The 27,746-nt window shown below is 39.9% G+C and overlaps 1 protein-coding gene across 7 annotated transcripts in view; it reads left to right on the top strand.

Moving 5' to 3' along the window:
* Nucleotides 1-27,080, top strand: part of LOC133422991 (RNA-binding Raly-like protein) — a 175,847-nt gene extending 148,767 nt beyond the window's left edge. For all 7 annotated transcript variants that reach the window (XM_061713074.1, XM_061713069.1, XM_061713068.1 and 4 more), the window contains 7 exons: nucleotides 5,618-5,693; nucleotides 6,774-6,821; nucleotides 9,011-9,189; nucleotides 16,619-16,732; nucleotides 19,324-19,493; nucleotides 22,215-22,253; nucleotides 23,855-27,080. In XM_061713074.1, the coding sequence (XP_061569058.1) occupies nucleotides 5,618-5,693; nucleotides 6,774-6,821; nucleotides 9,011-9,189; nucleotides 16,619-16,732; nucleotides 19,324-19,493; nucleotides 22,215-22,247 (620 nt within the window). In that variant the 3' untranslated portion in view covers nucleotides 22,248-22,253; nucleotides 23,855-27,080. The remainder of the gene's footprint in view (nucleotides 1-5,617; nucleotides 5,694-6,773; nucleotides 6,822-9,010; nucleotides 9,190-16,618; nucleotides 16,733-19,323; nucleotides 19,494-22,214; nucleotides 22,254-23,854) is intronic.
* The last annotated feature ends 666 nt before the right edge of the window (nucleotides 27,081-27,746 follow it).

Here is a 27,746-nt window from a genome sequence, read left to right as displayed (position 1 = left end):
ATATATCGATATTTTTTCTGTGCCATAATTGGGGTTTTCCCCCAAAGCATTATAGCATAGCATCTCTGTTAGCTTCATTTTTTTTCTGAGGCAAACCCTTAAAAAAACAGTCAGTTTTAATACAAAGCCTCGTGCCAAATTTCACACAGGTGACTTTATTAACAGAGGTCTGCACAATATCAAGATGTATAAAACAAATGAAATAAAAATAAACTGCCTGCATATATAGAATAAAAATGCTTCTTGAATAAAATAAAACAAATATCCCTTTCCTGCATAACAATTAAATTAAAATACACTGTGCAATTAATACAATGTAGACAGTAACAGGCAGACTTTTCCACTGAGGTTGACAGTTGTGCAAATAACAAAACATTTGTGCAAATCTCAAATAAAACATTCAAGTCAATTTGTCACAAAGTAAGCTATATCAAAATCATAAAAAAAAATAAAAAATTAATAACTGATATAAACGATATTGTCTCGTACCATATCGTGTCTGAAAATATGTCGATATATATATATTAAAATCACGATATATCGCCAAGCCCTAGAACCAGGTCTGAGGTTTAACTGGTTTTTCATTTCTTACCGAGTGATAGTATTTTCAAAACTTTCTACTAATTGTCTTATCACAGTAACTTTTCTTCTGTTACATACTGTAGGTAGCTGTTCCTTAAAACAACATTTACTAACGTTAACGTGTAACTATTAAAGTCTTACCAGCTTCATCTAGATCAAACGAGCATCTTTGATTCTGCAACTTTTGTCCTGTAATTGTGGAAGCTGTAAAAAAAACTGTATAGAAAACAAAAAATTGTATTACTCCCACATGTGGGATACACGTTGTTGGTCTTGTCAATTTTATGAGTCTCAAATCATGTGTCCAAGTTTGAAAGCTGTATCAAAGTCATGCCTCAAGTGAAGTGATGATATTAAACATAACTTTATTATAATGGCAAGATACAAGACCTTGTTGGACACCTTACACCCCACGAGATCTCAGGAGCCACACCTGAAGCCAAACTCAATCATGGTGTTACCGCTGTGGAAATATGTTTGCAACTGTGAAGGCCTTTATAAATATTTTAGTGCACAGTTCGTGTTAAGAGCAACTCCAGGATATGGACCAAACTCTCCGTCTGTTGTTTGGGGGGGCAATAACATAATTTTTGGTCTATCTAGAAGAGATTCTGGCAAACTGTGTCTTGATATCAAAGGCGATCCAATCCACTCAGCATCTGCAGCGTACTTGTAATGAGGAGCATTTCAGTCATAAGCCTAATCCTTATTTTCCCCTGTTGATCATTTGTTAATTAGCTGATCAACAGGGGAAACATTTGCATTAGCAGAATGTTGCTCCTCTAATTTATTCTCAAGTCATCTGCAGGTCACTTTTCTGTCAGTTATTTTCTTGTCACAGATTACGGTTGATTAATCATCTCGGCTCTAAGCCCAGCTGGGTTTTACCAAAATGGCAATGTGTCGATTGCTTCCTTGGACTCAACCTTTGAGCCAGACTCATGCTGACCGTTTCTATCTGAAAGGGCCGAGGCTCTTTGAACCGCCCAGCAGGCACAGTAACTGCCTGCTTTACCTTGAATACGTAGTACGGACAGAACAGCAAAGATATGACTGCATTCCTCATTCCGGGTGGAAATCATGTTTCACATTTTGTCTGAGATTCTTTGATCGAGGTTTTGGATGCCAGTTATATTTAGTGTTGCTGTTGCGTGCTAATTAAAGGTTTGCATGCGATGTCTCTGGGAGTAAGCCTTCAGGTTAATGAGCAAAATTGTAATTATCGCCCAAGTCGGCATCATGGTCAGGCCCAACGTACTCATACACAAACACGCTCATTTGGTCATGAAGCCCTGCTTTAAAAGTCAGTGTTTTTGCATGTCTAAGTAGATGGTATGCAAACAGACCAGGGTTTAATCCTATTTCTCTTGAGAGCAGCCGGTCGGGGAAGGAGACAAGAGTTTGCCAGCGGCTTTTTTTCACCTCAGTGCATTTCCACTCCTGGCGATTGCAGTGCCGCTTTTTATTTGGCGTTGGAAAGAAGGGCAGACTCCTAAATTATTTAAGCAATTGTGTGCAGCTGGAAGGGAAAAAGGTGATGGTGAGAACACCTTATGCATGCAAAAACCACAGTATGTCAGAAAGAGCCTTTAAGAGTGATCTATGTACCTAGAAGGCACTTAGCAGATGCTCTTCTTTAGAGTGACTTTACAGCAAGGTTAAAGTTTCTTCTCTCAAGGGCTCCCCCTTGATTGGAGTATATCTTGATATTAAACTTAGATCCTGCCGGGTAAAAAAAAAAAAATGCTATTCGCTGTTTTATTACCGAAAGTGTGTGTGATATTAAGCACAATCTAAACAGAGCAGTTGATGAGATTTTGTATTGCCTTTGGACAGGCTATGAAGAAAATGTTTCACTCTTTGCCTTAAGTGATAATCTTCCCCAGCTTGTACTGCTTGATTTATTCATTTGATACGAATAATAATATCTGCGCTGCTCATGGATCCCCTCAGTTAACACACTCTTAATGAGGGCTGGCCTGAAAGCTATCTTATTGGCTCCTGAGCCCTGGCAGAAGATTACAATGAATATCTGAAGCTTCATTTTCTGCGTTGTGCTCTATGATGGAGATGGACCACATGAACATGGTTCACATGCATGACAACAGAGCAAGGTCGGCACGTGATAGAGCCACAAAAGAGTAACGCACTCCAAACCGAGAAGAGCTTGAGTGTGAACAAGTACTCATTCATGCGTGTGGACAGGCGCGGCAGAGGCAGTCGTGCTGCTTTCCATGTGCACTCCAAGGTCCGATCAGATGGTGGTGCCGGTCAATGCAAGCTCAAATTTTGTCTTGATGCACACAGTCAGAAAGATTTGGACGATGCACGGCTGACTATGCCGTCTTTCACAGACGACATTTATGTCATGTAGATCCTTATTCATTTGCAAATGTGCATATACTAGTGTGCTCAAGACTCACCAAGAATTGTGGTACAGATGTGTGCTAGAGAGCGCCAATCGTATAGCATCAGAAAAAAAATCTTTTCAGGAATAAATGCAATCGGGCAGGAGATTAGAGTTGTTCCAGTACACACAGATACTGCCAGAACTAAGGGTGTGGGTATTTGGTGAGCTTTCCTTGTCTGTCCATGTTATTTTACAAATACTATCCAAATTCTTCTTTGTTGCTCTAAAAGCCAGATAAGGGAGTTACTCTATAAAGCCTTGGAAATTCCCGTTTTGAGTCCCCTGAAGTAGTAGAACATGAGTCGTTAGGTTGAGCTACTGTAACTAGACATATAACCTTACTACCAGTTTTGCTTTATTTAAGGCTGAAAAAATCCTAGAAAAAAAAAGAAAAAGTCTGGAAAAATCCTACTGTAAAAACTCCAACATGCCTCTTATGCAAGGCTGCAGTTTCCAGACTGAAACTAGAACAAACATGAACAAACTGTGCATTTGAACATCTGGAGCCATGGTCTCACGGCTTTTCATTTTGTAGATATTTACATTTTAAAAGAATGGAAGAATGGATTCTTTAAAAGAATGGAAATAAAAAAAATAACACTGGTATGGGGTTATACCAGGTATAGGAAAGAAAATGATTCTCTATCAGGAGATATTTGCAGACGTATTTCTCACTTTATGGTGTGCCAATCATGCTTTGCTGCGATGAACCGACGCATTACTGCCGATGGCATTCATGGTCACCAGTGAATGAGAATGCTGAATTTTGTAATGGCTGTTTGTGCAAGCATAAAACAAATGCATTAAAATAAAATCTGCTTGAATTGAAACTTCATTCTCTGAAATGATACCTCGGTTCTACTTCATGGTCATGCAAGCGTTGAACCATGTGCACTCGCATCACTGCCATCGTCACCTGCGACTCTCTCCAAGGAAATCTGAGGAAAGTCAACTTTTTTTATTATTTCACTTCGCTTTTTTTTAGGTTACAAACTTTTTGAATGTTAAACTGACAAGCTTAAATAACCTTATGTGTGAGTAAAAACCTCTACTCACTAAATAATATGTGTAATTAGTACAAACGCAATATTGCCCACAGTTTGTTCAGAAACCTAACAGCTGATGGGATGATGGATAGTTGGTGTCTGTAGAACAAGAACAAGCATCTCTCTTGTACCTGAAGGAAGGAGGCAAAGCTCTGGAGTCTGATTAATGTTTGCTAAAATGCCCTTTAACACATGTGGCGCCACAATCTCATAGATTTGCTCATGACTGTTGAGATTAATTCCAGTAAACTTCTGACAAAGACAGATCCTTTTCTCCAAGCCTGTTTCCCATAGGGTTAACAAGCCAGCAGATCATAGCAAGAGTTACCAGACTCAGTAAAAAATGAATAAAATGTGAACCCTTCAGAATACCTTCAATAACCAGAGGAGCTGTTTCGGCACCTATCATCCTTCTCTTGATGTATTATCCAACTTCTGCTGAAGCTTCAGTCGGTGGACAGCCACCCCGAGATTATCTGGGATATGTTTTGGTAAACCTGAAAATGTATTTCCCCTCAATTACTGCAGGCGGTAAGACAGGAAGCACGAAGCCCAGACCACGATGCCCCTTCTGACCTACCTCACTGTCAGGATGATGTTTTCATGCTAGAAGCTGTACCTATTTTTCATCCTGCTGTGAAGTCAAATGTTTTTTCTCCAGTAGTTTAGGTGATCGCCAGGGTGCAGACGTCCGCGGTTGAACGTCTCATCGGTTGCTCTGCCTTTTATTAGAGCAGCACCAAAGAGGTTTTATACTTTTTTTTATTTTAAAATAATACTTTTTATTTCATTTGAAGGAATAATATCTTTATGATGTTACACATAGCTGTTTCAGTGCCAAACAGGACACTATGTCACATCAACAACTATGAAACTAGCTACATGGCAGACGCCACTGATCCGCACAAGAAAGTAATGATGGAAGAGAAAATGACTAAATAAGAATAAATCCAGAGTGAATCCTGGAAAATGTCATGAAAGCGGTTTAGCCTCCGTGCCCATAGGGGAACCCTCAGAGCTAAAAAGTTACAAAAACTTCTGTTAAATTCCGGGTATGAAAACATCCGACTCAAACGGCTTCTGTGGAAGTAGTTTGACTGTAGGTTCACATACTTTTCCTCCAGCACTCTGAACGTTTAAAGAGACGAGAAATTAAACATGTTTGATATGTCGCTAAAGCATTGTTGTTTGTCTATAATTGTGAGGACTCAGATGAAAATTGGATGACATTTTATCGAAGTTAATGCTGTTCACTTCAAGTGATTCACCTTTTTTTTTTTCTTGACACTTGGTGACACTTGACACTCCTGCCACTGTTTGTAAGTCACTGTTTGACAATTATCATTTTTGGCCTTTGCTGCTGTTTCAGTTTTGCGTATTTCTCCGCTGATGCCATCAAGTTTTAGATAATTTGGTCAATTACAAAAGCTGATTGGTTATCTTTTCTTTTTTTTTCTTTTTTTTGGTTCATATACATTCAAAATCAGTTGTATGATACAGTTAATAGTATATACCCAACTTTTTTATGCACTATTCACGGTTGTGAACTGTCAATTCTTTTGTCTCCGTTTCCTTACAGACATAAACATGGCAGGTGAGCCCAAGCCCTACAGGCCTAAAGCGGGCTCCAAGCGGCCGCTCTCCGCTGTTTACAGGTAAGATTTGCTCTCCTTTCAATATGCAAAGTTGCCGCTCCCGTCATTAATATTAACCACCTTTCACATCTTGCTGCTCCTGCTGATGTAAAACCGCAGTAATCTTTGGAATGTGATGACTCTATTTGGCTGTAATTTTCTTCCCTCTTTTGAACTTCAATGAGGTTGGAATGGTTTTTCCGTCGCTGAGATGCTTTTCCGAATGCTTAGTCAAGAAGCTTGGCCCCGATTTTCTAATTTCCTTGCTACTAGATAAAAAGGTGTTACTACTGTGATGTCGCTATACCTTCTCTCACCAAGCGCTGAAGGGATGTAGCATCTCAGATGTTATCTTTCCCCATTTTGCTCTGGTTTGCCGTTGCATCTCCTACAGTAGTCTCAAATAAATCATTGTGGTGCTTGTTTGCTGCGGTCTGCCGTGACTTTGTATTCAATGGGACACTCGGTTGTTCTGATTCAGCCATTGGCAAAGTTTGCTCTTTCTGAATTGCCACTCCTTTTATTGCTGCTTTGTTTCATTACACTTCCTGTTTTACTCATTTATTAGCATGTGCGCAGCAATAGTGTGAACCCTCATTGGTATTTTAAAGCTGCAGCCGAACAAAAAAAACTGTGTGAAATGGTAATTGTGGACCAGGAAAAGGAGAGGCAAAAACGCTGTAGCAGGCAATTCTAAATTGAAATGATAAAAAATAAATCCTCATTAAGATTCCTGTGAGAACAGGAACTTTCCCAAATTCCTCCATTGCTGCTGCCCCACTATTTTATTTATCTATCTCAATTGTAGTTGCTGTGATGAACATTTAACAATAATCTTCCTCCTTATGGCCAAAGAAGAGAATTGCTATTCTCCTCTCTCTGCACGTGCCTTCTTTCAGCATTTTTGGGTTCATGGTACACATACATCTTAATATGTGATATGCTTAAAGGCATAAACTACAGCACCTGTGTCCAAACTCTGTGAACTGGATCTGCGTACTTTTGACGGATCTAAAACGACTCCTCTTAATGCAATCTGCCCCTGCCTTTATCTCTGTCTCCCTGTCTCTCTGTCCTCCTCCCTCTCTGTCTCCCTTGCAGCGGATATGAATTTGATTATGAGTACTACAGGGATGATTTTTACAGCAGGTATGTATCATTCAAATTTGTTCCTACTGAAGAATGTTATTAACCATTATCTAACCCCCCAGCCAGCTCAATCATTGCTAAACGTAGCAAGCTTTGCTTTCTTGCACAGTGCATATATAGTTTGCAAACAGTCCGGAGTGGAAAGAATTTTTTCGTTTTATATGTCAATAACCCCAGATGGGAGAGCCTAAATGTCTTTGATTTGAAATTGTTTCTGTTTTTCCCACTTTCCCGAAGATGGAGAGACCTTTAACATGTAATTGCTCCTGTGTGGACTGATTCCAAACAGCAAAAACTCTGCAATCTTGCTTGAGTAAACGCACAGAATAATCACAATGTCGTGTACATCCAGGCGTCCGAAGTGGTGTTAAGTAGGATCCAAATGCAACAGACCAGAGAGGCAGGATTAATGAATAATATCCTTTTATTGACAACAGGAAATCTCAAACAACCAACAAACCTACAAGGAAAAGGCAAAAAAAGAACCAAAACCCTGGGAAGCATGGGGGGGCGTCTTACAATAAAAGAACTAGCAGGGGAGAAAGACTATATACTACCACACTAACAAGAACTCAGGGGCTAAAAAGACACAGGGGTTGGCAATTAAAAGAGGAGAACAAAAGAAGACACATCAGAGAATAATATTTTCCACAAAAAAAAACAGGAATCCAAAAGCAAAGAGCACCAGTCAACCAAGACTTACATGCAATAAAAACAGAAGAAAGAAGAAGTAATCAATGAAACCCAAAATCATGACACCAGGATTAAAAGGAACATTAAGAAAATATAAAAAGTACTTTGAAAATCCCCATCTTAAAAAGAGAATGTTGAACTGGTGCATAAATAAATCAAATTAATTGGTAAAAAGTCACATGACTGGAAAAAAAATAGATTACTCGTGTGAAAAAGAGCATCAAAGAAACGGCACAGCTCCTTTGTTCCAATTAGTTTTTCAATTTAGGTGACATTAGTTTTTTTTTTATTTAGGTGACATAGTGTTAAATCTCATGAATGTTAAATCTTATTAAAGCATCACAAAGGAACGTTTTAGCTGGTTGGGTCTCCCCACAGGAATCAGCCCGTGCTCACAACAGCCAAATGCAGTCTCGGTTAATAGACAAGAACAGAACTGGGCAATTTGCTCTCCTTCTGTTGTATGGGATCAGACAGGATGGATATGGACGGGATATGAGATGGGGCTCTCAGGCCAGACGTATTTCTCAGAAATATTGATGAACTAGAACTCAGAGTTGGATTGCTGGAAAACTTTAAGTATCCCAGCGAGTCCTTCAACAAAAAACAAACAAAAAAAGTGATGGAGAAACAAAACAAAGGGCAATGCTGCACTCCGGCGACTTCACTCCTTATACTTTTGCTCATGTTCAGATTTGTAAAGGGATAAAATGAAAACATCCTCTTTCTTATTCTTTTATTTGCCTTCATATGAACACAATTCAAACATTCAAGGCCAGCGGCAATAACAGTTTTAATATTCTGACTATTACTAGAGTGGATCTCTTTAAGGATGAGTTTAACAAAAGTCTTTTTGCACACACACACACACACACACACACACACACACACACGCTATAGATGTTTGTTTTTTTTTTCAAGCAACCTTATCCTCGATAATCTCGATAGATCAAGCTGGCAATTCCAACATGCTGATGAAGAAGACCCTTGTTTCGTGTCTCATTTATCAGCCCGTAATCAGAGTTCTTAACCGTGGAGACATTTTTTATTTTCTAAATGTCAGACCTGTGGAGAGCTGTGACAGTTTTTGTCACCGAGAACAACCAAAGCCAACGTCTTCATTAAAAATTTAGCACCGTCTTCTTTTCATCGTCTTCATTTTTAGAGTCTGTGGAGGGATGAAAATCATCCCTCCAGCTGTCTTTTATATTTACAATTGAAGATGGGTTTTGGTAGGTTTGAACTTTCGTTTCTGCCTTTGGTTTTTGTGTACTTTCTGTGAACAAGAATTTAAACCAAATCCCTCGGAGATCTATCTTGAAATCCAATACTGGGAGCAGAGTGGGCTTGGGGAGAGCTGATGGTGAGATAACCTGCAAAACCTTTTTAGCTCTAGCAAATGGGCATTTTCTCTGTGCCACGGAGCCTCTTGGAGAAGATAATGACTTATAGAAAAAGGGTAAGAAGTGTAATACACAGGTTTTTCTTTTCTCAAGGCTGTTCGACTACCACGGCAGAGTGGCCCCTCCACCCAGAGCTGTGATCCCTGTGAAACGCTCCAGGGTGCTCGCTCCTTCCTCCCGCCGCGGGAAGACTTCCTTCCCCATTAAAACATCTTCCTCTTCCTCCTCTTCATCCTCCAGACCTCCCACATCAACCTCCTCCGGCGTCAAACGTATGTACAATAAGCACTTTTACTTGCCTTTTGTTTGCGCTTGTCAGATTTTGCTTATGCAAATTCACTTCGTCAGAGAATATGGCCTTATTACACTAATGGCATTCTGTCCTTTTCAAAGTCTAATGCAAATCTCAAAACCGTGCCTTAGAGAGAAAAAGCAGTGGCATAATTCATCTGTGCTACTTAGGCCTCGCTACAATAAAAAGCTATTTAATTCACTCCAGCAGCTTAGAACAAACCACACTGCAATGTGGAGCAGAAACGCTAAATCACGAGCACAATTACAATCCGAGCTCTCAGAGCAGCACGGATTCGGGGAAACTGAGCTATTCTTGTCACCCAGCATCCATCTGGATCTCGTTCAGCTTTCTGATTAACTGGTGATGCTTTTAAAACATCCTACGTGTAATTAATGTAAGATTGGGAGCATCTCCGAGGAGACAAGGTCAGCTGAGCTTTCTCAAACATTAGCCGGTACAGTGTGGGTTTTCGTTTCCGTCGCTGGTTGTCTGGGACACCGTTATCAGCATGAGCAGCTTGGTGAGGTCTGTCAGAAGGAACCAGCTGCATGTGGTGTTACAGCAAAAAAAGGGAAAAAAAGTCCATCTACTCTTTTTTTTTTTTTTTCGAAAGAGTCAATGAATTCTCCTCTGTGTCTTAGCAGAACCGCTGTTCGTAGCGGAGACTAATTTGCCCCTGCCAAGACCGTGAAAAATCACTGTTTGTATTGACTGTGGCTGAGATGGATTGAACAGCAAAACAAGGTTAGGTTGTCCAAACAGAGGGGTGAGTTTGTGGGGCAGATTCGACCACTCGGGCTGCACAAGTAATAATTCACTTTAGGGAAACAAAAGAGAAACGAAAAACAGCTGCTAGATTCAGGGATTTGCATCCACAGATTTGTTTTAGTATTCGTTTTTCCAGGTCTAGTAACTTGAAATGAAAACGTTAAGTCAAAATTTAATTAAGGCTCAACTGGAGCTGCCTAATTACCTGATTTAATTGTCTCATCAGCCGACAGTAGTAGTAGTAGTTCTTAAAATAATACATTATTGTTATTATGATGTACGAAGTAATTTTAACTGACTGAATCCAGCTGCTAAAATGATTCTTTTCTCATAGGCGCAGGTAGGTTAATTTAAGCGATGCACTGGTCTACTTTTCTTTTTTATTTCAGATTTTATTCCAATACATAGAGCGCTGCGCAAAAGTCTTAAGTCAGGTGTGAAGAAAAGCTGTGATGTAATAATGCTTTCAAGAGTATAACATTTTATAGTTTATTTGGTGAAATGTATAAAATGAAAGGTGAGCGAACAGAAAAATCTAAAGCGAATCAGTATTTGGTATGGCCATCTATTACAACACATTTAGAAGAGACTTTCATCCAAAACGACTGCAAAACGCCATCAATTCCTCTTTGATGCAGTTGCAAGAGGTCAGAGTTTTGCAGGATCACAATCAGGTGTGTTGTTTAAAACTGCATCATCAACTGAAACAGGATCAGCTGTCTAGTTGACTTAAAACTGGGCAGAAAGAGTCAAACGAAGGTGAGTTTCATTTCACAGGTCAGACACACAGACTAAACTGTTTGGAATGACCTACCTACATAGTTCATAAATAGGTCCTTCCCAGAAGAACCAATGACATTTTGAAGCCAAAGAATGGTTTATTTATTCATTATTAACTGTATTTTGATGGAAGGTTACATTATTAAAGATTTATTTTTAATATATTGAAAAATGCATTAGATGCAAATGTATTCCAAATTATTTCTGACTATACAGGCAGCAGCCGCAGCAACTGTATTAATGTAACAATAACGTCAATTTTTCTGAAGATACGTACGGCTATTGCACTGGAAACACCTTAATTACTCAAACAGAATATTTGACAACTATGTGCAAGCAAGTACTATATTTACTTCAAAGTGATTGGTGGCCCTTTTGGTGGGGATTTCCGCTGTAATTTCAATATTGCATCAGTGAATCATGTCATTATTGGGCCTGGATACCAATACTGGATTGGATCTCTTCTTTGTAAATAAATTTGACCTGCATTCAGCCTTCCTAATCAAGTTTTGCAGAAACACTGACTCAAATTAATCATGGTGGTGGCTGACAACGCATTTCATCATTGATTAATAGCATCTTCTAATGATGCTCAACAGCCAGTGTGATAGTGTTCCCTAAGGCAGACGATGCTGCACCTTGTGTGTCTTGTGGGATTAAGTTCAGGAAATGACTCTTCCTCTCGAGTAATCCTGATGCCCCTCAGAGGTAGGAAGTTAGAATAATTTCCGATGTGATCAAAATCAAAGACCAACAAAAAAATCACCTCAAGTCTTACTTATCAGTTTAAAAAAATCATTTACAAATAAAGCAACAAATAGGCTTAAAGACATGGTTTTGGATACACCGAGTTACCTGCCTTTTAAACGAATGAGGAAAAGCTCAGAAGTTGACCTTTAAAAACTTTTCCTGTCATGCTAAATGGAAAATGACATCTTGTACAGTTTGTATTGATTTTTGTCAGTTGGAGATTAGAATTCCAGAGTTCCAGGGTGCCATTGAATGCAACATGAGTAACTGTCAAAAGGTAGAGGAAACGTAGTTTACAAGCCATCAGTCAGAGCGGAGAGCTAGCCATATACTAACTAAGCCGGTGGGTTAAGCCACGACTTACCAGTGGCCCTTTGAAAACAGGGTTGTAATTTGAATCACTTCCTCTCCAAAGATAAGTATTATGACACAAAAGAGTGATTCAGCAAGAGTGGCAAAATTTCAATGACCTTAGTTCTTCACAGAGTAGGAGAGTTTTTTCCAGACTAAAGCTGATGCCTCCGGTTAGCACACACCTTTCTGCCCCTTCAAAGCAGAGGCTTCAGCCAGTAATTCAGTCAACATTTGAAAATGCCACAACAAGCACTCCGCTTTTTCACCTTTTCATTATTGCTTCGATCTGAAACCTTTTCATAATTGCTTAGACGTCAGATAACCAAATATTCAGTTTTACCCTTTGAAGTTAGACAGTGTTTCAAGGGCAGGTGCAGATTTTTATTTTTTTTTCCAAATCTTAAATAATTCGATAAGCTTGGGTTTCATCCTGACTTCAGATCCATGTACGAGTGTGACAGCAGGAGTTTAAGGTCATCGATGTTCGTGGAGTTTGTTAACGCCAGCTTGTATGATATCGTCACCTATCAACACACTTATTTGAGAAAACCAACTTCAAAAGGACTGCAAATAATCACAACACCTTTTGCAATTTTTCGCTCAGAGGACTCTCATATAGGCGTCAAGGTTGAGGCGCTTGTATGACACTGTCCGAGATCGAATCTTATTTGGTCTCTTGCTCTGTCGCTATCTCTCATTTTCTTTTCCTCACTTGGTACATCATTACTTTTTGGATCTCTGCTATGATGTTCAGCGCAGCGCTGCGAGATGGCATCATCTCACAGCTGTTGTTGACCATCCTTGATGGGCCACATTTTCACTGCACGGTTCAAATGATCCAATTCGCAATTTTATTCCCGTTGGATATCAGATCTGACCAGTGGACGTGTCAGCAGTGCTAAAAACCAAGACTGTGCATCAATCCAGATATTCTCAGATCAGATTCAGGCCTCTTTCATTGTGTGGAAAGAAAGCTGATATTGATTGGATATGTACATTCTCATTTCCATTTATATCTCGTCATTCCTCTCAACTTTAAAACGTCAAATTGTTTGCCAACCTGCATTAATCCTATGGAAACAATACTTTGGCTTATAGTTAGACTTCAAACTTCGTTTATAGGCACGACTGTTATGTTATCCATTGGCTACTGATATTAGTATAAATGCAGATACTGTTTAACACAGAGGAAGCGTGTGAATGAGCAAATGCAAAAGAATCCTAATAATACATCCTCCATTTCACTCCCAACTACTTCCTAAACAGTAGCCAAGGCTTCTTACCTTTCCCTATGATTCCCCAGAGAGACATATATGAATGCAGAGATATGTCACCTTCAAAAGATGAGATGTAAACGATTTGTCATTGAAAAAGAAATGATTAAGGCAATAAATTGGAAGTGGTTATCAAGATTTACAGTGTAATTGCATCCATGATGTGTGATATGCAGTTGTCACAAGAGACAGGAATTTAAACATTTTAACTTGAAAATACTTCTTGGTATCGCTTTAAAGTCTGTCAGTCTTCACAGAAATGCATTGTTCACCTTCGTTGATAAGCCTGTGGGTCTGTCACTGTCACTCCGGTCCCCTTTAAAACATTTACATTGTCGTTTGCAATAATTTCCAGCAAATTTCTTAATTTGCGTGTGTTCTTAGTATTTAAAACACTATGAAATATTTGCAGTGTGTTCAAATCTGAATATGTCTTGATTAGCAGGCTTCATAATTCAGTGTGATGTTTCAGTGTTTGCCTACGTTGTGTGAATTTGCAGCACATGCCTTGAAAACTGCAGCTCATTGGGCTGTCTCGGCCACCGTATAAATATAATATAATTTTTTTCAAATGTGTAAATTACATTTTTGGAATGCAAAAATAGCCCACAAACATCTCTGAATTGATGGCTTTTCAAGAACTACTGTATACAGAGCAAATCCGCTTCCATAACGCTATGTCCAGTTTAAACTCCACAGCGCAACCCTCCATAAATCTTCCCTATCCTCTACATAAAATGTCTGTATCCCCTAAAATTAGATCTATTACTCATTCGCTAAATCTTTTCTAATGCTTATTAAATAAGAGTGTTATTTCCATCCTTTCCCTGAAACCCAAGCCGTCTAAAGATGCCATGTTGATAAAACACTACTGGATAAGGGCGTTTTTGGGCAGATTATGTGGCTGATAGTACAGAAAAGGAGAAAAGCCTTGGTCCTGATCAAATTAAAAACTGTTCCACAGTTTCTTATCGTGAAAAAGGGGCTACTACTAAGCTGCCCGGAGCGAGCTCAGATAATGCTGGACTCGAGAAAGCGAGGATATATGGACACCGGCTTGCACAAATGGAGGCAGCTGTAGCTGAGGATGAGATAGTGACGGATCAGTATGATTGTATTTCCGCTGTTTTTCCCGTCTCCAGAAGATTTAGCGTTGATGGCAGCTTTGCAAAACAGCGTGAGAATAGCTCTCGGGGCTTCCACACTTATATCACCTCTGCGTTGCTGTCGGTGTGGCATTATATTCTGCTTTTCCATGGACACATTCATCACCCTGCTTTGTTATACAGAAGGCACGCATTGACAAATATGGTACAGTGTGCATCACATCCTCCGGGGCGGCGACTGTTGTGTTGTTTTTCAGCATGAATTCTGGTGAAAGATTGGAACGTCCTCAAGGGGAATTTAGCTGACTCCAAGGTAATATGTTAGGAGCTTTTTCTCTTTTTTTTTTCTTATCACCCACTGACATTTCCTCTAAATGCTGAAGGTCATGTTTTATTCATGGTTTTAGATCATACAAAGTAGTGCGCAAACATTGGAGGGCTCTGCATTGTGATGTGGTGTGGGTGTAAATACACATCAAAGAAATTAACTTAGAGCTACAATGTAGATATGATACCAAACAAGTCATTTAGAATTTGCGCATCTCCCCTGTCTGTAATCTCTTTTTTTGAAGCTTTACAACAAGTCGTGGGTTTGTTTACCGAGCGCTCATCCATCCTCACGCCAGCCCCAAAATAATTTAATAGGTGTCAAAAAAAAAATCTTTATTTTCTTCTCAACTTCTGGTGTCTGCATTTCCACCCTCCTCCCAAGGTGTGACACATTTCAGCTGCCAAGGGAATCAGATTATCTCATTACTCGATGGCATTGATTCTTTAATCTGCTCAGTTCACGCTGCAGAGGAGCAACCATCATTTCATCAGTCCTAAGACATGCCAGACTAGATTAATGGTGATATTGCTGTCATAAGTACTTCTAATTTCTGCTATCATTTGTTTATGACATATCGAGGTTAAGACTCAAACTTCGACATGACGCCGTGGAGCTTCATTACCCAGACCTCAGATAGCTGTTGCTGGGGAACATGCTGAAACGGAACCCAAAGTGAGCAGGAAGAGGAGAGCCATTATTTATGAGGCAGTAAACAGTAGCCGTAGGGGCGTCTAAAGCTGTCCGTTTATTGAGGTAATGACCATGCATGTGTGAAACATTCATCGCGGATAAAGCGCATTGATTTGTTTTTGTTTGTTCCCGTCCAGCTTAGTTTTATAGACAGCAATATTGACCATCAAAACTTTTCTTAAAGGAGCTTGAGGCCGGATTGAGGCAGGATTTATGAAAGAAATTCGTATACGTTTTAAGTTTTCTAGTAATAATGTTAGATGAAGCGTTCCAAACCAAAAAGAATGAGCCCTCTAGTGTATCTCTCCTTTGCCTTGAACAGGCTGTGTGCTGCAAAATGTGCTGCAATTGTGGGGCCGAATTTCCCGCGCTGGGCTGCGGATGTGACGTCACATGACGCTGCATGCGCGTTCTCCCCGTTCTCCTGTGCCGGCTTCGCTGTTGGCTGCAGTACCCCCAACGGCCGTCGTGGTGAAGGTGGCTCTAATGAGTCCCATTTCCTAAAAGGAGCCTCATGCTCCTTTAATGGTCTTCCAGCTAAAAAACAAAACTGTTTTTAATGAAGGGCTGCAAAGTGCTGTTGCCTCACAGTGAGAAGGTTCCAGTTCAAAGTAAGCTGGCAAGTTGTGATCAAAATGACTGCAGGTCCCAGCGGGCCTTTCCAACCTGCAGTGGAAATGCTGGGGCCTGCAGGGACCTGAGGTCATCCTTGTTTCGGATAAGTACTCATGAATTTGTTGCTTTGTATGAATTTACCTGATGTGGTACAAAAAGAAAACAAAAAAACACCCCAACATACAGCTGCCATTGGTGTGAAATCTAGCTGGGGAGACTAAAAACGGTTTGTTCAGTTTTTCTTGCCAAATTTGACATTTTGTCATGTGGGTGAATGGAGACTTGGTTTTGGAGCCTGCCCCCAGTGGTCTCTCTATGAACTGCAACTAAACCTGTTTCCAGGTTGCTATCAAACTGCCAATAGTAACGTTGAAGTGTATACATCCATTTGTCTCCGTACCCCGGTGTTGCCGAGCTCTGCTTCTTGAGGACCTTGCATGTTTCAACACACTTGATTCCAATTATTGGGTCACTACAAGACTCGTTCAGATCTTGAGGACAGGCTAACGATCTTCCGATCTTGTACAATCTAATACCAACTCAGATTTAACTTTTTTTCCCCTGAACAAAACTCAAACTAATTAGGGTATTAATACGTGTAGATGACAGCTTGCAGTCTGTGCATAATTATGAAAATGAGCGCAGAACCAGCCAGCATGTAGTTGCCACTAATGAAATGACTCTGTTTGTGTGTGTGTGTCTGTGTGTCTGTGTGTGTGTGTGTGTGTGCCTCAACAGTGAAGACGGACCAGCTCCAGACTATCAAACGAGAGCTCACTCAGATCAAGATGAAGATTGACTCTTTGCTGGGACGTCTGGAGAAGATTGAGAAGCAGCAGAGAGTTGAATCTGGTGAGACACACAAAGTGGTCCGAGTTAGACAGGAAGGAAAGGGAGAAGGACGCCGAGCGCAGGAAAGGGAAATTAGGAACACACATTGGCAATAAGTCTTCCTGACATTGTTGGAGATAGGAGCAGTGGAGCTCTCCGTCATATCGGCAGACAGGTGTCAGTGACAACGTTTATGAGAAGGAAAACCTCCAAATGCAGCTCACAGTGAAGGTCATTTAAAAAACATGCTCCAAAAAGGATAGTACCTCTTTTTGCACCATTATTGCTGCTTTATATCATCTATGAAATATATTTCTCTTATACCTCAATGAAGAAATTCCTCAAATTCTTGGTATGAACTATAGAAATGAAAAGCTGAAAGAAAATTAAATTAGTGATATACCGACGCAAGCTCGTTTTTTTTTCATTTCAAACGAAACATCTTTTCTGAGAAGACTGAGAACCTACTTTAATATCTGAAAAATGATGGTATTGAAAAATACCATCAATTACATCAGATCGTTTTCAAAATCTCTTCATTTACACGGACCTGCATGAATACGCTGTTAAGGGTGCTATGAGCAGCCAAACCTACAGGGGGCAGTGTAACGGGAAGCATAAAGTCATGCTAGCCAGTCAGAATCCTGGAAAAAAACATCAACAAATGACACGAGTAACTACAGTGGCCAAACAAACTGTAAATGCAGGTCGCACACATGACGCTGGTGACGTTTCTGTCGCATAATGTGACGTTCTGAAGCCTAAATGTCTGTTTCTCTCTGTTTACAAGCAAACGTGAAGATGGAGTTTTTGCAAATCTCCACTTTGGCCGGAGTTTTCAGAAATTATTGTTATTGGTGACTTTGAGCTTCGTTTTCGTGTAAATGAACGGCCAAAACGCATGAAAACACCACCGTTTTTGCTACGTGTAAACGGGGCCTTAATCTGGTATTGGGTGCCAGGGTCCAATAACTGGTTCTGATTAGCGGTGCGGGGGTAACATGACAAATCAGGTGGAACCGTTCATTTCCACTGCGTGTGCCGTGCTCATAGTTGCGAAAAGAAACTTTGCAAATCCACTTTAACAGTGTTTCAACTTTCCTCTCACAACACAGGGTTTGGGGGGGATTTCTTCATAATTAAAAAAATCTAATAAATAAATGGTGAATTTGCTTGGCCACAGTTCAAGAGTGAGCATGCTGTTGCCGCAGCTGTGAAATGCTCTGCAAGCCTCGCTTCCCCTTATGTGGACTCTTTTAACAGGTGAGACCAATTAAGACGGCTGAATCAATACAACGTCCGGAGACTCCGGCGCTGCTACAAAAACATCGAGGATGCCGAGGGGCTGTGTGCAAGTCAGCAGCTCACTCTTGGTCCCGCTGCGTAAAATGTATTTCCGTGGAGTTTCCATTTGTTTACTCAAATGTTTCAGTTTGAGCTTAATACCATAGATCTGCTTCTGGACTGGACTGAAATAACTGGAAGGTTAAGATGAAAGCGAATACACATGCATAGAGTTTATTTTACTTTTCGGTAGTGTTGAGCAAATGTTTATAATCAATTTGGCTGATTTAGACTCAGTTAACGTCCTCCAAATTCTTGTTAGCTATCAAACTTTCAAACTGCATATTGACAATTGGATACAAAGCGTTCAGAAAGATACTTCCTTGTGTATATAAAAGCGCATTTCTTCTCCTCCCTGCACATAATCTTCCAATCTTGTCCAACAAAAAGAACCGCCTCTTAGCAACATTTGCAGCAATGTCAACACAAGCTTCATTCAGTTAACAAGATAATACACTTGCGTTAGATGGAAAGCAAGCAGGACGTACCTGTAAAATGCTGGACTTCCACCACTCGTGTAGCCAGCCACACTAGTGAAGGCGATCGTTTCATGACATGTATCCACATTAATGCAATTTGTGTGGACTGAGATCTAGCCAGCTGGTCACTTGTTCAGGCCAAACAACTTCCACCTTACCTGAATGTAAAGAGCAGAGCAGCTTCTAAGCACCAGTAGTTAATAATGCTCAAGATCCTAACTGGAAGGAGTGCAAAAGACTAAAATAACGTTATTTAAAGTACACTGACTTGGACATGGTGTACATGTCAAATCTTGATAGCCAGCAACCGAGCAAACTCTGTGGTCAATTGGGTGCAAAGACTCTCAACTAAGCAGCTGTAGTTTACTTCCTTGCAGATTTGAAAACAAAAAGCTCATTCTTATTCCATTTTAACCACCAAACCTATTCAACAAGAGTGCAGTGGTGGAATCTGTAACTTCTGTAGCCAGCCAAAAAATAAAATAAAATAAAAATGACTGTTTCATGATCTGCATCTGCATCAAACTGAGCGCTAGCAACCTAGTTACATGTTTGGCACAAACTAGATGCACTTTAATTGAATTTAAAAAGCAGAACAGCCTCTAAGGATTAGCATGGAGGTTAGGTTGTTGTTTTTTTTTCCCCCCCTTCCTGCACAACTTAAAAAGGCAGCCTAGCAAAGTTGCAAGTAATTTGTGTGCCACAGAAATAGCTCATATGTTGACTTCATTCTTGGCACCCTGGTTTTTTTTTTTTGTTTTTTTTTTTTTAATTTTTTGTTTTTTTTAGAGGCTCAAAGAAAGTACGAAGACAACTGTGAGTCCCTGCATGAGGAGTCTGTGTCAGAGACAGCAGAGAACTCTGGGGAGGAGGCCGGTGAGGGGGCATTGGACGTGGAAGCGGGAGAGATGACCGATGGAGGCGAGGACGACTATGACGAGGAGGGCAGCCACCATCTGGTAAGAGAAAAGGTTGACAGAGCTCACTGTGCGGCGGGGAGCGAGACACTTTGGGGGATCTCTAGTGGCCAGACAGTCTTCGCTTTCTGAAAGTTAATTTTCCAGAATTATTCATGGCCACAGATCTGAGAGACTGGGGTTTCACATGAGTGAATGGTGAAGGCGCCTGGACTGACAGTTTCTCCCAGTCGACTCTGGCTGAAATACTGCAAGCGAGCCTCTTCACAGGCCCACACACAGGCGCGGATTCACACATATTCTTACAGGCTTTGATTAAAGAAGTGGGCAGGAGACACACATAGACGAGCATTTGAGAGTAGGACTGATATGAAGTACGTCAACCATGAAGTGCTGGATGTAGACGGGTGGACGAGTGCCGTTCCTTCACAAGATCAATGAAGTAGCAATCAGAAGCTGATCTGCCGAGAACATTGAGTTTTTTGGGGGGATTTTTTTTTTTTTCAATGCTGAATGTACCAAAGCCCTTAGAATGGCATAAAAGGGTGTGCTAACACAATGCCAAGTGGGAAATAAATAAGCATTAGTCTTTGGGAAGCAATTCCTGCTGCACAACAACCTGGACAGAGTTATAAAAGCGTTTCCAAACAATTTAGAGTCCAGTGATCTACAAGGAGAAAGCTGTACAAGCAGACAGCTTGTAAAGACAACTGTCAGTCTCCCTGGTAGTGGACATCCCAGGATAGTCTGGAGGCGAATTTGAGGCCATCTGTCTGACAGCTAAAGCTTAGTTGAGATTGGGTTGTGCCATGGGACCGTGAACCCAGACATACCAGAAAGTCTACATCAGAATGGATAAAAACTAAAAAAAATAGAAGTTTTGAAAGTGTGTACTCAATGTTCAGACTTCAACTCAATAGAAATGTCGCAGCAAGACTTGCTGTGCATGAGCAAACATTGGTAAGATGAAAACTGAAGTCAGACTTTTGGGGAGTCGCACTCATCAAGGTTCAAAAAGAAAAGAAAACTTTCAGGTTGCAAAAAGATTTAAGATGAAATGTCCATAGTTGAAATTACTTCTGATATTTTCACCAAAATAAACCAGAAACCTGCATCATACCGTGACGTGTGTACCGTTACTGGGCTAACGGACAAGGTGATGCTAAATGAACATAAATGACCGGAACTGGAAGAATAGTTATTCATGGAGCCTTATTAAAGTGAATGTTGACTATAAACGTGTTTTAATTTTGAGGGGGAGAGGGAAGAAAAAAAAATATACACCCAAAAATATATAGATATTAACAGTATGCAGACACTAACTGCATTTGTTATAAGAAGAAATGTTCAGAGCACTTTCTTACTGTGCAGTCCAAGATTTCAGTTCAAGACCTTATTTCAGAGTTCTTGTCCTCCCTAGGACTATATTCCAATCTGAAACAGAGTCCTTCCAGCTTCTCATCATGTTTCAGTTCAGTTCAGTTTTCATTCAAAAGGTTGAAAAAAAAAAACCTGACCGCTGCGTCAAAGGTTTGGTTATCTGTTATGTTTAAATGGATTTTCAAGAGCAATCGGTGGTCAGTTCTGCTTAGAACGCCAGTCTTCATCGCCGCGGCTACAGCAGGAGCCCACAGACGCAAAAAAAAAAACGCCCACGCTCATTTGTCAACTGACTAAATTGTTCTTTTTTTCCGCCAAGCAGTGATGGCTATTCCAGGAAGGGCTTTAGTGATCATGTGACATCTGTTATATGGTAGTTTATTGTTTATGTCTTTTAGTAACATGGGTTACAATACTACATAGAATTACTTCCACATTTTGAGAGGTTATTTTTTCCTTTGAAACAGCGCAGAAGCTGTTCAAGTTTATTGCTAATCGAAGACAGATGAAGGAAAACTAACATAATGTAAAATACTTTCCAGCTTCATTTTTTGTTTAAAGATTGTTTCATCGTTTCTTTCCCTCAAAGCTCACAGTATATCGATTGTATCCAGTGAGCGGTTTAATTCCAGTGAGCTGTGGCTTTGAGTCTCAGTTAATACTCCAGTACCTCCAAATGAGAAAACAGGCCGCAGGTATTAAAACAAACTTCCGTCCGTTGACAGCCCTCTTGACCAAAAAAACATGCGTGCTTGCTTAAATTGCTTTCCTAATTGAAAATGGATTTTCTTTCATCTGAGTCTTTGAATTTTGGAAGCTGAATGTCAGTGTTGCTTTCAAACCGAAGCCTCTTTGCAGTATGCTCTTACACCGATGTGTTCAAATGGGTGGCCTTGCGGCATTAAGGGTACACCTCCACGCGTGAGCCTCTCAACACCCACCTCGTTTCATGTTGAAGAGCGCTCAAACCTTTTTATATGTTTCCTGAAGTGAAAAATAAACTCTACAGTCCACGCATGGTTTTTATTTCATGTCTGACAGTTTGCAAGTTAAAAAAAAAATCATTGAGTTTATCTTCAGTTTGTGTAAGCGGCTTTGACTGTCTTTTATCCTGCAGCATTTATTATAGATAAACCAGGTGAGCCATGCCACCTTTGTTTAAAAAACAAAAACAGATAAGATTACTTTCCGGGAACACGGTGGAAGAGACCCGCTTCCTGAAGGTCATGTTGGTGACAGTTTGATAATATAACATATAGTCTGATTTGTAAGTTGGCGTGGCTAATCTTGCATAAATCAGCAGTGACCTTTTAAGAAAAAAAAAAGCTTTAAATGCAACTTGTGAGCTCAGTTCTTTCCTCTTCTGTGTGATCTCCTTTTCAGATGGAGAACCATGTGTCAGATATTGACAACTGAGAGAAGGTAAGCGCTTTGATTTGTGTTTAGTCAAAACGTCCATTACTGTGGCTACGAAGTTGTTTTATAGGACTCCCCCACCCTCTTCCTTATTAAAAGGTCCTACATGCAGTCCTCATTAAAATCGTAGCCAGTGAACTGTGTCTTGAGCATCTCCAAACATTCGTAAATCATCTCTGAAGTCATAAGCTTCATGACATTTGGAAAACCAGCTCTGCTGAGGGGCAGTTAATTCAGAAGTTGACAGAGGGAGCGTTAATGGCATTCCAAATGGGCCAGAACTGCTCATAAACAACATTCACTAAAATGAATTGTGTGGAAGAGGGTATGACTTGGGGGGACCTAAAGTAAAACGGCTCCTGCCTGTGGCCCCTGTGGGGGGAGGTAATGATGCAGCGCCCGAATCATTTGGCTTGATGCTAGTTGGTCTTAGCAGGAGCGCTCAGCTACATTTAAGATCCACAGACTGTTGATGCAATATTGAGATGATCTCTTTAGTAGTCTTCTGTTGGGACTGAGAAAGTAAAGTAAATTGTGTTTATTAAAAGATGCAAAGTGTTTTGGGTTTATTTTCTGGTGATTTCTGGATTGACGCTCGCTAACTATGCTCAGCAAACGTGCTCAGCTACGTTTAAGAGTTACTACGTTGATGTTACATCAAGAAGAACTCTTTAACAGTTTTCTTTTAGTATTTAAAGCACTAAGTGATAATTAGAGGAAAGAAATGCTGATTTTTGTTTTTGTGGGGGATTTTGGCCTGGAGCTGCTGCGTGGAAGAGCTGAAGTACGCTGAAAGAGGCGAGGAATGTTGACATAACCTTGAGATAAACTCTGTAAGGCTTCTCTGATGGTGTGGAAAAAAATAGATTCATTAACTTGGGGATACAAAGGAATCTCTTTTGTTGTTGTTGGCCCGTATAAGGGAAGATGAGCTCAGCTACGTTTTGAGAGTTGTTGCAGTTGTAATGTGAAGATGGCTTCTGAAAGGTTCTTCTGTTACGCTGAAATAATAAAGGAAATATTCTATTTTTAAGAGCCTATAAAGACATTTATTTTAACGTCACATTTTATTTACTTTTAGTTTTATGCATGTGCAGGAACAATACAAACTCAATTCATGACAAACACACAACACAACTAGTATAAAAAATGTTAAAAATCATGATTGGAGAAGGATCTCCCAACAAACACTAGAGTCCCAGTTATTTCAAACTTTTGATGAATCAGACTTGCATTTTCCATTTCTTTTCCATATGTCTGCCTTTTAAAATTCTATCAGAGGCCACTTCACCAAACTTCCTCAAAGCACATTTAAAGACTGGAAAAGCCCACTTGAGGTTGTGGAGAATGCATGAATGTTTCACTTGCAGGCCTACCGAGAATAGAAAATCACAGCAAGAGGAACCTCAATATGTCATGTCCAGGGGGATTAGAGAGGCAAATACAGCTAGCAGAAAATATTTCTGCACCTCCCAAGATATTTCCAAGGCCATTTAAAATGGGAAAGCTTTAAAACTCAGCATAATCCTCATCAGATGTGCAGCAGAGTAAACAGTTGCTGTGTTTGTGGAGTTATACACAGTGTGCTTCCTCCTGTATCTCTGCAGGGGGAGGAAACGGATGCTCCTGACCGGTGGTATTCGATTTCATCATCACCTTCAAGAAGCATTAAAAACATGTGCGTGGGATCAAGACATCCATTCAGGACAGTAAGCTGTGTTTAAGAGACGCCGAGTCGTGTTTGGATGCCCAACTCTAAGCACAAACTGGATCTAATGTGCTCGAGACCCATTTTAATATACTGGCTATAAGAGTTCAATTCAAGGGCAACATCATGTATAGTCCATAACAAGAATCCAACTTTCTCTCCACTAACCTTGTTCCTGAGGGAAAAAAAAATAAGCTGATGTGAAATTAATTAAGGGTATTACTGTATTTGATTTATTAATTATGTTAGAATCCAGAAACATGATGTTATTGTGTCTGCTTTTAAGAAAAGTGCTTGTGCTGAAAAATCCACTAACATGTTATTTCCAACAACAAATACTTGTTTTTGTTTAATTGAGTAAGTGACGGTAAAAATAATCTGCAATCCCAGTTAATGAATGAAACATCACTGCCGTCCGGTTTTGCATTTGACTCGTACAGAAGCCAACGGCTGCGAGTGTAACTTTATTGAGCTTTATCCAGCCATCACACAAATGCCCTGAGGGGCTCCTCCATCATGTATTCCAACTCCTGCCAAGTTTCAGAAGCAGAAAGAGCAAGAGCTTCGCGTGGTAGTGAGCCAGCTCTGGCAGGCGCCGCCTGCCAGGGAGCAGTGCCCTGAAGTCTCAGTGCGCTCCTCCCTGCTCAGCCTGTGCATCCCAACATGGATTGCTGCTGTTCAGGAGCCAGCACCTTTCTCCTTCGCCATCTTACTCTGTATTCTGCATTGATCTCGTCTTATGAATTTTAGCTGGTGGTTTTAGAAAATGTTGGAATTATGCATCAAGTTAAATCATTGATATAAACATTAAATCTGCATTGACTTGTACTGTTGAATAAAAAGACTCTTGGAACGCCTGTGCAAAAGCAAAAGTTGAACTGAAACAACTTGCATAAACATTTAGACTGTTTTTAATCAAATCTCCAGCATAGAAGTCAGGATTACACTGTAAAAACAGCCCCTCTGGAAATAAGCGTAGTATTCCATTAATTTAGTCAAAATTGTTTTATTTTAGGCAAAATGTATATTTGTTAATGGGGTAAGAAAGTTTTTCTTGACTATAATTCATAAAATAGCAAAATACTCAAAACAACAAAACTGGTTTTCTTAAAACAGGTTTTTTTTCTTACTTAGACATACGTTTTTGCAGTGTAAAACTGTGATCTTGAAGTTAAACTAGTCAGTAGTTGATATTTCCACTACTGCCATTTACTAACAATAGTAACAATATGTCTTAGCTGAGGTACTTCTTAGATAAATTGCCACAATATGGAGCTGCTACTATGCAGAGAAATTATAATGAGCAATTGGAATTAATTCGTTTACAAGTAAATTACTGCAAATGGAATTATGTAATTAATGACTGGATTTGAGCATCTTCTGTTATTAATTATTCAAATCATGTTTGCTGCACTTTTGCTTTCACACCGTTCATATGTAACCATTGGAAAGAGGGCGAGGTAACGCTGGAAACATGTTTTCCCAGCAGACTGCTCAGTGGCATTAATTTGGCTGATGACTAAATACTTTTAATAAAACATGAGTAGAAAGTGTCGCTCTGTGACTTCTTTAACTGAACTATATATTGAAATCTTTTTAAATTCGGCTTATGATTGATGCTTATGAGTAAGCAGGCTAACACACCTGTTTTCTTATGGTTACATTCCCACAAACTGCGTTCTTTCTTTGTTTGACATGATGCTTCAGAATGTGTCTCCAAGTTGTCTCAATTGGTACTGATACAAATATCAAACATCTCAACCCCAAGAGCTCTCGCTTATTTTTCATATACTGATCCCTGACACTTGTTGCAAACTCAATGATAACATGATAACAAAATACTTGCTGTTAAGTCTGTGAAAACTGCAACTCTTCCCAGAGGGCAAACACTTTTGGGGCTCATCTGGGCTACTCTTGGCACATAAGGCTCATTTTTGGTATTGGCAAATGCGATCTGGGCCAGATGTGTCCCAAACGCCTTGAACATGGGAAGCTCAGGTTTTGACTTGTTGTCTGAGCCAGATGAGGCCTGTTTTGATTTTGGTAAGTGTTTTGGGGACCAGTTATGGCCCAAAGACCCAAAGAAAATGTTGTGTCATGTCTAATGGATATCTGGCCAGGTTTAGGCTGTCAGCTAAACATGGACTTAGTTTGGGCCAAACGTTCTTTGCTACCTGGGTTCTGTTTATTAAAAAAAAAAACAAGAAAAAACAATCAAACAAAAAAAAAATGTTTTAACAATCACTCTGTGAAACCCATACTCACTCTTACTAACATGCTGATCCTATTTGATTTGATCCTGGGTGGTATAAAGGTTCTCACGATGATTGGTACCACTGAACCATTTCATTTTGTGTTGTATTAGCCTTACACAGTCGCGCCTACTGCAGCTTACAAGAACCAATCCTTTTCTAATAAAAGTGGGTCATTAGAGGTAAATGGTTGGGGGATGGGGTGCATTCGGTCAAACTTCCCCCTCACAGAGGACGTCTGATGAAAAGGAAAAAAAATATGAGGGGAAAAAAAACTGCCTTTAGGTCATATCAAATAAATGTCTGGTGAATGATGATTATTTTTGTATTCAGATAAATGGTCAAAGAAAATGGCGCTGTGCTTCATGTTTACTCGTTTTTTTGTTTTTTTGCTGGTCGCCTGTTATTTATTGAACAGTATGGTGATGTGTCGAATACTTTGCAAAAACTACAAACATTTTAAGCAAGGAAAATTTAAAAAAAATACGGTTGTAGCTCATCCGGATCACTTTGGAACATTTCTGGATCAACAATGGTTTTTAAGTTTAAACTGTAAATAATTGTTTTCATGTTTATTTCAAATAGTCTAGAAAAATAACTTTTATTAAGTACCACTGTACTGACAGTTCGTTGAAAACATTTCAGGTTTGAACCAGAATGGTGGGACTTCGAGAGATGTGTAACTGACAACTGTTGTATAGAAATGTACATTCTTTGTAAAGATATTTTTATCAAATGGCATGTTTCCTGTAACTTTGTATTTTCAGTTTTCATGTACAAAAACATATTGTAACTGTTGTAAGGCTAAAGAACTTGTCATTGTAGATAACTATTTGTGTTCTTATCACTCAATAAAAATGTTTGTGCCATGTATTTAACGATTCAAAATTTTATTTATGATGAAATTAAAACTGAAATACAAAATATTCTTCACCCCAGGGTTAAAATAAGCCTAGGTCGATTATTAGATGGTAGGAATTGTAAATGTTCATATGACCAAACTGATGTGAATCAAAACAATTTTGGGTGAGAATGTAATTTGTGTTTGTAGCACGGCGAGTGCTACGGGGGCCCGACCGACAGGATAGAGAGGATACGGAGTTTAGTGCAGAACCCTTTATTTAATCCACCGGAACCTCACACCCAGGACACACGTGCACAAGCACCACGACCAGCAGCAGCTTCCCAGTCCTCCTTGCAGCTTCTCTGTCTCTCCCTTCTAAGGCTGGCAGGGTGGAGAGGCTGACGGGCCACACCTGTGTCCCGTCAGCCTGAGTGGCTGCAGCTCCTCCTCCCTGCCACAGTGTTCACTTCTTAAATCGACCTATGTCCAAATAAATAGTTTAATCCAGTGAGAGACTCGCATATGTTATTCAATCCAAGCCTGTGTAGTATCAACAGGGTCTTGGAGACTAATTGTAACCTTGTAAGTGTACAGAAAGTGTATTAAAAGGACTTCCTCCATGTTGAGTCCTCCTTAGTTGACTACCAAGTGTCACACAAACTACCATCAATATACGCAAAAGGAGAGTTTGTGGC

The sequence above is a fragment of the Cololabis saira genome, chromosome 22 (genome assembly GCF_033807715.1).
Source record: "Cololabis saira isolate AMF1-May2022 chromosome 22, fColSai1.1, whole genome shotgun sequence".
Lineage (NCBI taxonomy): Eukaryota > Metazoa > Chordata > Actinopteri > Beloniformes > Belonidae > Cololabis > Cololabis saira.
This window is presented reverse-complemented; position numbering and strand designations above follow the sequence as displayed.